Below are 13,927 nucleotides of genomic sequence, written 5' to 3' on the forward strand. Positions count from 1 at the left end.
AGGGGACACTACAGCGCGAGGGTGATGTGAGGGGGAGCAGAGGACACTACAGTGCGAGGGTGATGTGAGGGGGGGTAGAGGACACAACAGTGGTAAGGTGATGTGGGGGGCAGAGGACACTATAGTGGGAGGGAGATGTGAGGGGGGGCAGAGGACACTACAGTGGGAGGGTGATGTGGGGGCAGAGGACACTACAGTGGGAGGGTGATGTGGGGGGGCAGAAGACACTACAGTGGGAGGGTGATGTGGGGGGGAAGAGGACACTACAGTGGGAGGGTGATGTGGGGGGGCAGAGGACACTATAGTGGGAGGGTGATGTGAGGGGGGGCAGAGGACACTACAGTGGGAGGGTGATGTGGGGGCAGAGGACACTACAGTGGGAGGGTGATGTGGGGGCAGAGGACACTACAGTGGGAGGGTGATGTGGGGGGGCAGAGGACACTACAGTGGGAGGGTGATGTGGGGGGGCAGAGGACACTACAGTGGGAGGGTGATGTGGGGGAGGGCAGAGGAGACTACAGTGGGAGGGTGATGTGAGGGGGGGGCAGAGGACACTACAGTGGGAGGGTGATGTGAGGGGGGGCAGAGGACACTACAGTGGGAGGGTGATGTGGGGGGGCAGAGGACACTACAGTGGGAGGGTGATGTGAGGGAGGGCAGAGGAGACTACAGTGGGAGGGTGATGTGAGGGGGGGGCAGAGGACACTACAGTGGGAGGGTGATGTGGGGGGGCAGAGGACACTACAGTGGGAGGGTGATGTGGGGGGGGCAGAGGACACTACAGTGGGAGGGTGATGTGGGGGGGGCAGAGGACACTACAGTGGGAGGGTGATGTGAGGGGGGGCAGAGGACACTACAGTGGGAGGGTGATGTGAGGGGGGGCAGAGGAAACTACAGTGGGAGGGTGATGTGAGAAGGGGGGCAGAGGACACTACAGTGGGAGGGTGATGTGAGAGGGGCAGAGGACACTACAGTGGGAGGGTGATGTGTGAGGGGGGCAGAGGACTCTACAGTGGGGGGTGATGTAAGGGGGGGCAGAGGACACTATAGTGGGAGGGTGATGTGTGAGGGGGGCAGAGGACTCTACAGTGGGAGGGTAATGTAAAGGGGGGCAAAGAACACTACTTTGCCACACTACTGTATGTGTTCTTAATGCTCTCATTTTATTGTGAGTTTGATAGATTTTTTTTTTTTTAAAGGGTGCCGTCTAGTTTCCCCCCAAACCCCCAGCCCCTCCCCCACCCCCGGTAATCTTTAATTTCCTCCATGTTGTCCAGGTAGATCTCAACTTCTGAAACGTTGCCTACCCCTGCCCCAATGTGTCTAGTATGTATATCCTATGATCATCACCTCCATCTAGTGGCCATAATGCAATATGTCCACAGTCAGGAAGATACCTCATTATGGCCACCAGATGGTGCTGACATTCATAGCAAATATACACATTAGACACGTTACAAGGATTACTTGTGGCAGCTGTGTGAATGCCAAGGCAGGTAATTTTTTATGCATAGACCCCCTTGGTGATTTTAACAGGTGAAGCTATTTTGTATGAAGTAAGTTATATCCTTAGATGGGAACCTTCAAGTTTTATCCTAAGATCATGGCACCCGTTAGCCATTACACACAATGCAGATTAAATGTGAACTGAACATTTCCTAACATTTTTAATTTTTAATGTTAATTATGCTTGGAGTTCAACGCTGGAGAATGCTCCATCTAAATAGTTTTTAGCTATAAGCATAATAATAATAGGAGCACAAAACCTGCCACACTATACTACCAAAGTTTTTGTTTTTCCCCCTTTTTTTGTTACCCCTCATTTCTCATCCCAGGTGACATCTGCTACTAGAACAGTGAGGGCAAATCTCCAGATCCGGGACATAGGCAGCAATAAAAACAAAAGGTGGTAACCCTTTCCTAAAAAAAATAAATAGAAGAAAAGAAAATAAGCTAAACATCTATTTTATTTTTTATAGATTAGCCAGATAAAAATTGCCTCTGAGAATGATACCTCCATTTTTCGTATTTAAAAAGCCATGCTATGCTTTTAAAAAAAAAATTGTTTTTATATCAAGTTCTAATCAGTGAATTTCCCATTGACCTCAGTGGATAATAAAAGCACTCTAGAACTGCCACCTGCTGGCCATAGAAGGAAATGCGAGCATACTGATTTTTTATTTTTTTTAATCATACCACCATATTTTCAAAGCCGTGCTCCAGAATAATGTAAGTACAACATAGCAGAATGGGACTTGCTAGTTGTTTTAAAACAGAAACGACATAATTTAAAAAAAAAAAAAAAAAATGCGATGATAAAATTGTGTATGTCTGTTTTAGGCTAGGGAGTCAGCAACCTTTTCCACAGCTGCTGTAAATTAGAGTCAAAACAGCCGGATTAGAATGTAGCAGAAGATCATTTCCTCGATGATTCCACACTGGGACAGCTTAGTTGGCCTTTGGCTTTCAATAGATCTTGATCACTCTCTAGAGTTCTGCATAGAGTTTAACTTCTATTATTTTCATTCCTCGTCCATCAGGTGCATGCAGAACACGGTGGATGGTCCGGCCGATGTGGTGGAAGACTACCTGTGTGAGCCGGAGGAGATGCCGCTCGGAGCCAGGAACTGCAAGCTGCCTTGTCCCGAGGACTGTGTCATGTCAGACTGGAGTCAGTGGAGCAAATGTCGTCTGGTAAGGGATGCAGGTCCGAGGGTGGAGGTCATGGGAAAAGTGGATTCAACCTATCCTGACAATAAACATGTGCAATTCGTTTAGTTCCGAATTCGTTTTTAACCAATTTTGACAAATTGGTGAATTTCCAAATTTTTCAATTTCTGAATTTCGAATTCCCGAATTTCAAATTTTCGAATTTCGGAATTTTCGGATTTCGGAGATTCGGAATTTGGGAAATTTGGAATTTTGTAAATTCGGAAATTGGAAAATTTCGGAAATTTAAAAGTTCGGAAATTCAAAATTTCGGAAGTTCGAAAATTCAAAATTTTGTAAATTCGAAATGTCGAAAATTCGAAATTAGGAAATTCGAAAATTCAAAATTAGGAAATTTCAAAATTCAAAATTAGGAAATTCCAAAAATCAAAAATTTGCAAATTTGAAAATCCAAAAATAAGAATGAAAAATGGAAATTCGGAATTTCGGAGATTCGGAAATTCTTAATTTTGGAAATTCGGAAATTGTAAATTTCGGAAATTGGAAATTTTGGAAATTCGGAAGTTCGGAAATTAGAAATTTCAGAAGTTCGAAATTTTGGAAATTCGAAAATACGAAATTAGGCAAATTTGAAAATTCGAAATGAGGAAATTCCAAAATGTGGAAATTTGAAAATCCAAAAATAAGAATGAAAATCTGAACATTCAAAAGAATGAAAATCCGAAAATTCAGAATTCAAAAATTCGTAAATTTGAAATTCAGAAATTCGGAAATTTTAAAATTATGAAATTCGAAATTTTCTGATTTTTTTTTTCGGATTTCCGAATTCTGAATTTTTTAATTTTCGCATTTCCGAATTTCCGTAAAAAAACAAAAAAAAAACGAATGAAACGAAAACGAATACATTTTTTGTCAGTGCACATGTCTACCTGACAATGATGGCTGAAAGCCATGCCTTAGAAGGTGGGCAGTAACTCTGTTCTCTCTCTTCTGCTTGAAGAGAGAATGACAGAGAAGATCAGTCTGCCCTACAGCACAGTCTATGGCACCTTTTAGTCCTCATGCCCACTAGGCATTTGGCGCAGGTGTGTATGGGGCTCTGACATTTTTTGCGTGGGGAGAAGGCAGAGGGGCATTGTCCAATCCTGCGGCTAGCAGCCTGTAAAACTCTAGGAGAGGCCGAAACTTGCTATGGCTGGGCGGTGCCCTGCATTCTGGGAATTTATCCCTGGTCCCATACTGCCCTAAACATGAAAAGAGCACTCCCCAATCACAACAGCTTTCAGAATCTCATGTACAGGGGCTAAACAGAGCAATTTTTACATTTCTATTATGGACCTTATAGAGATGAGGAGAGATGACCCGGCTGCTGCACACCTCACCCAGACTGAGTGGTTGGCAAATAAAATCAGCTTGATTCATCCAAGCCACACCCCCAATGCATTTCACCCCACCCCTGGGGCTTAAACGAGGACCTCGATGATTAAGCCCCAGGGGCGGGACGAAACACGTTGGTGCGTGACTTGGCTGAACCAAGCTGAGGCTGCTTTTTACCTGCAGACTGGGTCATCTCTCCTCATCTCTATAGCGTGCTATGGGTCTGGACAAACCTCTTCCCAGTCTGCACCCCCACTGGCCAAGGTCATCCAATCTATTGGACTTCTATAGCCTGGGGGGGGGGGGGCTAAGTATATATCCACTACTGACCTGTTTATTTGGAGAGAACAATTTTTCTTATTACAAACATTTTATTGATTTTTTTCAAAACAATTTTCTTTACAAACATATTACACATTAAAGGGAAGGAGTCCGAAATCTATACCGAAATCTATACTACAATTATACGTCAAATATCAATCAATTTACACCAATATTAAAAAAAAAAAAAAACGTTTTAATAATACAGCTAGACAGATATCTAGAATCTAAGATCTAAAAATGAAATAAGAACAAAGCATATCCCTCTATAGTGTGTACTTATCTCAATCCAGAGCATTAAGTGTCATTCTGACAGGTTTTCCTGACACCAAGAGAAAAGAATGGTGACAGGGGACGGAGCTCCAGCACACAGCCTGTGATTGACAGCCTCAGCTCTGTTCCTGTGTGCTGGAGGTGTGTCCCTTCCCTCCAATCAGATTTCACTTAGCTCTGCAGAGTGTAACTCAGCTCCCAGCCCCTGCTTTCTGGAAGCTCAAACAAGCTTTATAAATGATGCACGTTGAGCGGCTGTAGAGGAGAGAGGCTGCAGATAAAGAGGTACTACTTATGTAGGAGGATTTGTTTTATCTCTGTGTATCAGCTGAGGTCAGTCACTTCAGTGGGTATATGTAAGGGTTTACAACCACTTTAAAGTATAACTGAAAGGCAAGTTTTTTTTTTTTTTTTTTTTAGTTTTGGATAGAGAAGAGGGGGATTAGAATATACCTATTAGGTTTGTATTGCTGTCTGTGTCCCCGTTAGGGAGATTCCCCCTCTCTATTTGTCCTGTTTGCCATTATTTTTGAAAGTGAAAGAAAATCTCAAATTTTGTATTGCCCACAGAACAAGAATAAAGGGGAAATTTTCTAGGGGGGGGGGGGGGGGGGGGCGCTAGTTCTGGTGACAACCAGGTATTTCCATCACTTTGGAGGGATTTCACTGCCCATCCTGTAGCCAAAACAGGAAGTGATGGGAAATCTCCTGAATGAGGACACAGATGGCAAAAAAAGAAAGTAAAAACTGGCAGGGTCCCATATCTAAAATGAAAAAAAAAATGCCTGTAGTTTAACTTAAATCAGAAACTGTTTTTCATGCTTATATACAGTTGTGCTCATAAGTTTACATACCCTGGCAGAATTTATGATTTCTTGGCCATTTTTCAGAGAATATGAATGATAACACAAAAACTTTTCTTTCACTCATGGTTAGTATTTGGCTGAAGCCATTAATTATCAATCAACTGTGTTTACTCTTTTTAACTCATAATGACAGCAGAAACTACCCAAATGACCCTGATCAAAAGTTTACATACCCCAGTTCTTAATACCGTGTATTGCCCCCTTTAGCATCAATGACAGCTTGAAGTCTTTTGTGGTATTTGTGGATGAGGTTCTTTATCTTCTCAGATGGTAAAGCTGCCCATTCCTCTTGGCAAAAAAGCCTCCAGTTCTTGTAAATTCTTGGGCTGTCTTGCATGAACTGCACATTTGAGATCTCCCCAGAGTGGCTCAATGATATTGAGGTCAGGAGACTGAGATGGCCACTCCAGAACCTTCACTTTATTCTGCTGTAGCCAATGACAGGTCGACTTGGCCTTGTGTTTTGGATCATTGTCATGTTGGAATGTCCAAGTACGTCCCATGCACAGCTTCCTGGCTGATGAATGCAAATGTTCCTCCAGTATTTTTTGATAACATACTGCATTCATCTTGCCATCAACTTTGACCAAATGTCCTGTACCTTTGTAGCTCACACATCCCCAAAACATCAGCGATCCACCTCCATGTTTCACAGTAGGAATGGTGGACCTTTCATCATAGACCATCATAGGCCTTGTTGTCTCCTCTCCAAATGAAGCGTTTATGGTTGTGGCCAAAAAGCTCAATTTTGGTCTCGTCACTCCAAATGACTTTGTGCCAGAAGGTTTGAGGCTTGTCTCTGTGCTGTTTGGCGTATTGTAAGCGAATACTTTGTGGCATTTGTATAGTAATGCCTTTCTTCTGGCGACTCGACCATGCAGCCCATCTTTCTTCAAGTGCCTCCTTATTGTGCATTTTTAAACAGCCACACCACATGTTTTCAGAGAGTCCTGTATTTCACCTGAAGTTATTTGTGGGTTTTTCTTTGCATCCCAAACAATTTACCTGGCAGTTGAGGCTGAAATTTTAGTTGGTCTACCTGACCGTGGTTTGGTTTCAACAGAACCCCTCATTTTCCACTTCTTGATTAGAGTTTGAACACTGCTGATTGGCATTCTCAGTTCCTTGGATATCTTTTCATATCCCTTTCCTGTTTTATACAGTTCAACTACCTTTTCTAACAGATCCTTTGATAATTCTTTCGCTTTTCCCATGACTCAGAATCCAGAAATGTCAGTGCAGCACTGGATGAAAGATGTAAGGGTCTGTCAGGAGTCCAGAAACTCACTTACCTTTTATACACATACACTAATTACAAGCAAACAGATCACAGGTGAGGATGGTTACCTTTAACCACTTACGGATTGCCGCACGCTGATATACATCCTAAGTTTCAAGAGGAATATCGTTGTTATGGCAGCAGCTAGCTGCCATAACTCTGGTATCCTCTTCTTCGCCGGCGGTCCGCTTTCCGATAAGAGTGGTCTCTGTGGTGGATTCACCGCAAGATCACTTTTATCGGCTGCGCTCTGGTGCCCTCCGCCTCTTACCGGAGCCGCCGGCAGCGGTGGAGGCGATCGGATGTTACCCCTTGCTCGATCAGGGTCATTTGGGTAGTTTCTGTTGTGATTATGAATTAAAAAGAGTAAACACGGTTGATTGATAATAAATGGCTTCAGCCAAACTCGAAAGTTTTTGTGTTATCATTCACATTCTCTGAAAAATGGCCAAGAAATCATAAATTCTGCCAGGGTACGTAAACTTATGAGCACAACTGTATTTGAAACCTTTTCATAACAACGGCTCAATGTGACAAACAGGCCGGCGTCCTCATTGAATATGTATTTCTCCTGCTAGTGAGTATAAAGGAACTAATAAGATGTCAGACGAGGGGCGGCCATTAGAATACTAATCGTATTGTGTGTCTTTCACACTGCAGGCAGGTACAGAATGATGGGCGAGCGCTAATTAGTATGTAAATACTGCATTGAGATGCAACCGAGAAGACGGAGGTCTGGCAAGGAGGTCCATGAGATTAATTAGGAAGAGAATAAAAAATAAAATGTTATGTAAACTGAAGCTAAAGATTAAATAGAGCATGAATGGGAAATTTGAAGGCAATGATTCATTATCTATATCCCTATAATAAAACTTAGACAAAGATTCCAACATGGAAGAAAGTCAGAAGAGATTTATAATATGTAAGTATAACACCAATACATGAATACAAACTTTCCAATTCTTATATCATGTGAGAAAGAAGAGTTTTCCTAAAGTGGACCAGCAACCATTAACCCCTTCACTGCCACGGGGGGGGGGGGGGGGGTTGCACATGTTTAACCACTTCAGCTCCGGAAGGTTTACCCCGCTTCCTGACCAGGCCATTTTATGAGTTACTTTAACTGACAATTGCGCGGTTGTGTGACGCTTGTACCCAAATAAAGTGTTTGTACTTTTTTTCCCACAAATAGAGCTTTCTTTTGGTGGTATTTGATCACTCCTGCGGTTTTTTATTTTTTGTGCTATAAACAAAAAAAGAGCGACAATTTTTTAAAAATTGAAAGAAAAAAAAATGCCTTCATCAATTTAGGCCAATATGTATTCTGATACATATTTTTGGTTAAAAAAAAAAAATCCCAATAAGCGTATATTGATTGGATTGCACAAAAGTTATAGCGTCTACAAACTCTGGTATATTTTTCTTTTTTTTTTTTTTTTTTTTTTTTACTAGTAATGGCCGCGATCAGCGACTTATAGCAGGACTGTGATATTGCGGTGGACAAATCGGACACCTATATCGGACACTTTTGACACTTTTTTGGGGACCAGTGACAGTGATCGGTGCTAAAAGATATGCACTGTCACTTTACTAATGACACTGACTGGGAAGGGGTTAACATCAAGGGCGATCAAAGGGTTAAACTTGCTCCTAGGGAGTGCTTGCTAACTGTGGGGGGAGGTGCTTTGACTAGGGGAAGGTAAAGACCTGTGTTCCTGTTTAGCAGAAACACAAGATTAGTACATTCCCCCTCTCAATGAACGGCGATCTGCCTGTCTCCCAAATGATTGTCGGGTCCTGCTGTGTCCAAGCACATCGGTAGCGGCTTGCCGGGGGCGCGCCAGACCTGGAAGTGCCAGTTCACATACTAGGTACATGATCTGGCACAGAGTAGCAGCTTATGTACGTGGGGCGGTGCACAAGAGGTTAAACAAATCATTTTACTCCACATGCTGGTAGGTTAATTGGCTTCTGTCCAAATTGGCCCCAGTATATGAATGAGTGTTAGGGACCTTAGATTGTAAGCTCCTTGAGGGTAGGGACTGATGTGAATGTACAATATATATGTAAAGCGCTGTGTAAATTGACAGTGCTATATAAGTACCTGAAATAATAATAATAATTTTAGGCCTGAAGATTATGTAAACCCCCCCGAATGTTTTCTGAAAGTAGACGCCCTAGAGGAAAAAAAGGTGGTAGTTTCCAATTTTTTATGTCACATGATATAAAAGCAACAGTTTATTAAATGCAAAATTTCTGTAAAAAATACATGATTAAAGTGAGTTTTAAGGAGCAAAAACACAATATATTAGCCTTTTTTTTTTTTATAAAATATAACAGATAAGGCTGCGCTGAGTAAATAGATACCCAACAAGTCAAGTGCAAAATTTCTATAAAAAATACATCAAAGTGAATTTTGGAGCACGTAAAACGCAATAGATTACCCAATTGTTTCAAATAAAAAATGGCGAGAGACTTCGATACCCAATATTTTCCCAAGGTGATGCTTTAAAGCCCCTACAGGTCATCAGTTTAGAGAACATAGGTGCTCAACCCGCGGCCCTCCAGCTGTTGCAGAACTGCAAGTCCCATCATGCCTCTGTCTTTAGGAGTCATGCTTCTTTAATTGCAATGCCTCATGGGACTAGTAGTTCCGCAACAGTTGGAAGGGCCACGGGTTGAGCACCCATGGTTTAGAGTTATCCGTGAATAATTGGCCTAAAATGATTGCGCTCACTCTGGCATGCGCGGTGATATGTAACACTTGTAGCGCATTAATTTTCGTGCGTAGAAGTCCCCGACGTGTGCATTTACTTTCGCACCTTGTGTGTATATTTTGTTTTGTTTTTTTTTTTGGGGGGGGGATTTTGAGTGCCTGGGTGTAACTTACATTTTTTTAAGCTTTTTTAACATTTTTGTGATACATTTTTTGTTGACAGATTCTCTTCGATGAGACATCGGGGTTCTAAAAGCCTAAAATTTGTTTCCTCCCCAACCATTACCAGCGTGTGTGAAAGTGATCCAAAGCTTCAAAACCCCCGAACCACTTCCATTGGCTTCTCAGACTAACCCCCCCCCCTTTCCACTGGTATAGTTTCCACGTCAGTGGCAGTAAAAGGGCTAAAATTTTTTCTTCCTTCTGGCCCCTTCCCCTCCATCTTCCTTAATTGAAGGATTTTACCTTATTTTTTAACTGTGTTCTGACCTTTTTTGGTCCTGCACTTCATTCTTTCAAAAATGATGTAGCACCCCTTGTTCACTCCTCCCAACTTTTTGAGATAGGAACAAGGGACACCTATTAGCAAAAATATGTAGGCATAGGACACCCCCCCGCCTAGGGTTACCACCTGTTTGGAATTCACCCGGACAGTTCGGGTTTGGAATCATGCGTCCGGGTTTCAGACCGCCTGAAACCCGGACACATTATTCAGACCGGACTATGGCTTCCCATTATGGCTGCAGTTGTGTAAGCCGAGAGTGTGTGTTATATTCTCTTTCACACTGCCCAAAGCCGGCACTAACAATCCCCCCACACACACACAGATGGGAGAGGAGAGAGGGCTCGATCTGCACCCCTTCCACACACCCCTACCCCTCTGTGTCTGCCCCCATTCCAATCCCTGGCTCTGTGCCTCAAGATAGGAAAGTGGGGGTGGGAAATTTTAAATCCAGTAGCCTCAGATACATCTAAATGAGAGGTGCTGACTGCCAAGGGGTGAGTGAGCTCACCATCCATCCCTGTCTGTGACTGAAGTCTCCCCCCTTCTCTCTCCTGTCTCTGAGTGAGCACACTAAGGTAAATCAGGGTTCTCAGAGTACCCCTTACATCAGAGTTCCCCTTTACACCAGAGGCCACAGTGTTACCCCCTTACATCAGAGTCCTCTCCGTACATCAGAGTTCTCAGTGTTCCCCCTGAAATCAGGGTTCCCAGAGCATCCCTTATATTAGAGTCCCCAGAGTTCTCCCTAATGCCGTGTACACACGGTCGGACTTGCCAACAGGATAACCTCCGTCGGCTTTTCCTACGGAAACATTTAGAACATGTTCTCTGCCTAAGTCCATCGGAAAAGTCCGATGGGGCATACACACGGTCGGAATATATGACCAAGAGCCCCCATCAGACTTTTTCTGTCGGAAATTCAGACCGTGTGTATGGGGCATTACATCAGAGTCTGCAGAGTCCCCCCTTACAGTGTAAGGAAAGTCTGCAAGTTCAGATGTAAAAGGGGAACTCTTTTGGACTCTGATGTAAAGGGGGACTCTTGTGATTAATTTAGAAATTAATTTAACCTAAATTAATTTAGAAATCAATTTAATTTAAATTAATTTAGAAATGTTATGTATAAAATATATGTATAGTTTATACTATTAAAAAAAAAGAAATAGCTGTGCACTACTAAAGTGTTCGGGTTTGACTTGAAGAAAAGGTGGCAACCCCACCCCTGCCACGCCCCCTTAAAGGAGAATTATACAAAAAAAAAAAAAAGATTAGTTAAAGCCACAATTACTTTTTTTTTTACCACTACTATTCCTTTATATTGGCTTTTGACACTTATACATACAGCAATTTAGAAACTGAACGAAGAGTTTAGTACTGTGAAAAACTTTTTAAAAGATAAATAGTGAATTTTATATACAACTATGAAGATCAGACCAAAATGAGGGACAAGTGAGGAGGAATGAGGGACAGAGGGACATTGCTCCAAATCAGGGACAGTCCCTCAAAATCAGGGACAGCTGGGAGCTATGCCCTGTTGCCTACTGGGATATTGCATGCAGGCAAAGCAGGCGTCAAGGCCTTAGACACCGATATGTGCCTACATGTGCCAAAGGTCTCTGCATGGTCTTTGGGACTTTTGCCACGTTTGTGCACATGCCAGAAATTCAAAAACGGTGGCATGGGAGAGGAGGGGCAAGACCTGTATATCGGGGGACTGAAGTTCCTCTATAACATTCACAAATTCTCCTGGTTACATCATAAAAATGTACATTACAATCTCATGCTCATACACCATACATCACAGATTCTTTTGTAAATGCCGATTTCTGATCAACGCATTTTGTGCACCAAAGTCCACTTTTTCAAGGTTGCATCTGCAATTATTAAAAAAAGATTACCTTATATAAAGGGATTTCCATCATTATTTTTATCGAAATGCATGTCTTTAACCATCAATGGAATGTCAGGATATCATACCTGAAAAAGCAATGAAGTTGCATCTGGGCCCCCTGGACATCCACCAGCCACTAGGCTTTTGCCTATGCTCTTTGGAATCATTACTGCCCCTAAATGACAGCTTTCCACCAGCTTGTTTCAAATTGTAAACATGCCAGCGGGGATGCTGGGTGATATCATTGGCCAAATTGGCAATTCACAAATATAGCTCAAAAAGAAGAAGAAAAAAAAAAACATAGTGCTCTCCATTTGTGTAAAAATATCCATAAAACCTTTATTAAAATGCACTCACGAAAACCAAACCACACTTTACATTGATTATACACAAGAGCAGTGACAGCTCTCACCGCTTCTGTATGAACACTGTCCGGGACTCACTGGACCGGTGGCTGCTGCTCGCCCTCCCTCACCCGCAAGCAAAACTGACAGGTCTCAGCACTCCTGACTACAGTATATGCTCTGCGGTATCCAGGGCTGGGAAAAGGGGTGGGTAGGAGGGGCAGCTGCCCTGGGCACTGTGGTATCATGTGAGGTGGGGAGGGGGCACCACTGGGGGGAAGGGGATTTGTGTTGAGAAGGGGAATTTGGAGATCGGCAGGGGGTAAAAATTCTTCTAGGAGGGCAAATTTTGGTGGTGATTTGGGGGGATTGGTGTTGGGAGGGGGGATGAGGGAAGAAGATTTTTGCCAGGAGGGGGTACTTAAGGAGTTTGTGCTATAAAAGTAATATGGTAGAGGGATTTTTTTTTTTTTTGGGGGGGGGGGGGGGGAGTTGTCTTAGTAGGGATGACTGTGAGGTATTTTGCTAGGAGGGGAAATTTGTGGGGGGGGGGCAATTTGGCATGTTTGCCCTGGGCTCTAGATGACCTTGTCACGGCACTGGCGGTATCATTACCGCCACTAAATGGCAGCTTCCCACCAGCTTGTTTCAATTTGTAAACTAGCCAGTCATTGCCCAAATATGGGCATGACCATATATGGACCAAGGAGGCTGTGTGATTGCAGTGAAATACAGACAACTAGAGGGAAAATCTACAAACTGTTATAAAACTGTATATAATACACAAACAGAAATGTGATGCAGTACTTAAAATTAAATTGTCTCACAATGAAAACAATACAGTAACAACTCAATAACATGATTATGATATGATTACTAAAAATGCATTAGAATTTCACTTTATTTATACAGACGCTTTTTACTCTCATATCTCCACCCAAAACCATTTTGTCTTTTTTTTTTTTTTATAGCAGCAATAATAATTCAGGAAGAGATGGTAGTGCTCCTTTAAATGGCACAAAGCAGTCCAAAAAAAAAAAAAAATTAACATTTTCCCCTCATTTAAATATTATAATTAAGTTGCTAACTTGCCTAAATACCGTCATTATGTCTGGAAGAGGCTCATTATCATGCAAATGGCGCCGCATTTCCCCGTAATGACATGTTTAGCGTTTTAATTCTCGGCTTGAGTCTGAGGTTGTCGTTTGTTTAATTTGCTTGTCTGATGCGCGATTGTGTGTTTGCAGACTCGGCTTTATTATGGGGAAAGCCTTTCCGCCTCGCCCAGCAATTTTATTTTATTCTTTAAAATTCTTGCCTTGAAATATTTTGCTTAGTGTTATTCATTAGAGATTCCGATTTTTGTTTTCTAGCCTTGTGACGGAACTGGCATTCGCGATCGATCAGCGATCCCCATCAGACAGGCAGAGGAAGGCAAGGCTTGTCATATTGCCGCTGAGACCGAGCCGTGTACGCTGAATAAGAACTGCTTCCATTACGAGTACAATGTGACAGGTATGACACCCATAGACCGATCGATTTATTATCAAACGATTTAATTCAATCTTAATTAAAATTGTTTTTTTTTGGAGTCCAATAGGGGACATATCAAATAGAATATTCCCATTGCACACATTCTTGGCAGTTATTTGAAGCTGGTGCTGTAATTACCAGCTAGTATTTGG

The 13,927-nt window shown here is 42.5% G+C and overlaps 1 protein-coding gene across 1 annotated transcript in view; it reads left to right on the forward strand.

Moving 5' to 3' along the window:
- Window positions 1-13,927, forward strand: part of THSD7A (thrombospondin type 1 domain containing 7A) — a gene marked incomplete at its 5' end in the record, with an annotated part of 209,493 nt that overhangs the window by 148,185 nt on the left and 47,381 nt on the right. Inside the window, 2 exon segments of the mRNA XM_073629537.1 lie at window positions 2,541-2,694; window positions 13,616-13,757. Coding sequence (XP_073485638.1) covers window positions 2,541-2,694; window positions 13,616-13,757 — 296 coding nt within the window.

This window comes from Aquarana catesbeiana, linkage group LG05 (genome assembly GCF_042186555.1).
Source record: "Aquarana catesbeiana isolate 2022-GZ linkage group LG05, ASM4218655v1, whole genome shotgun sequence".
Lineage (NCBI taxonomy): Eukaryota > Metazoa > Chordata > Amphibia > Anura > Ranidae > Aquarana > Aquarana catesbeiana.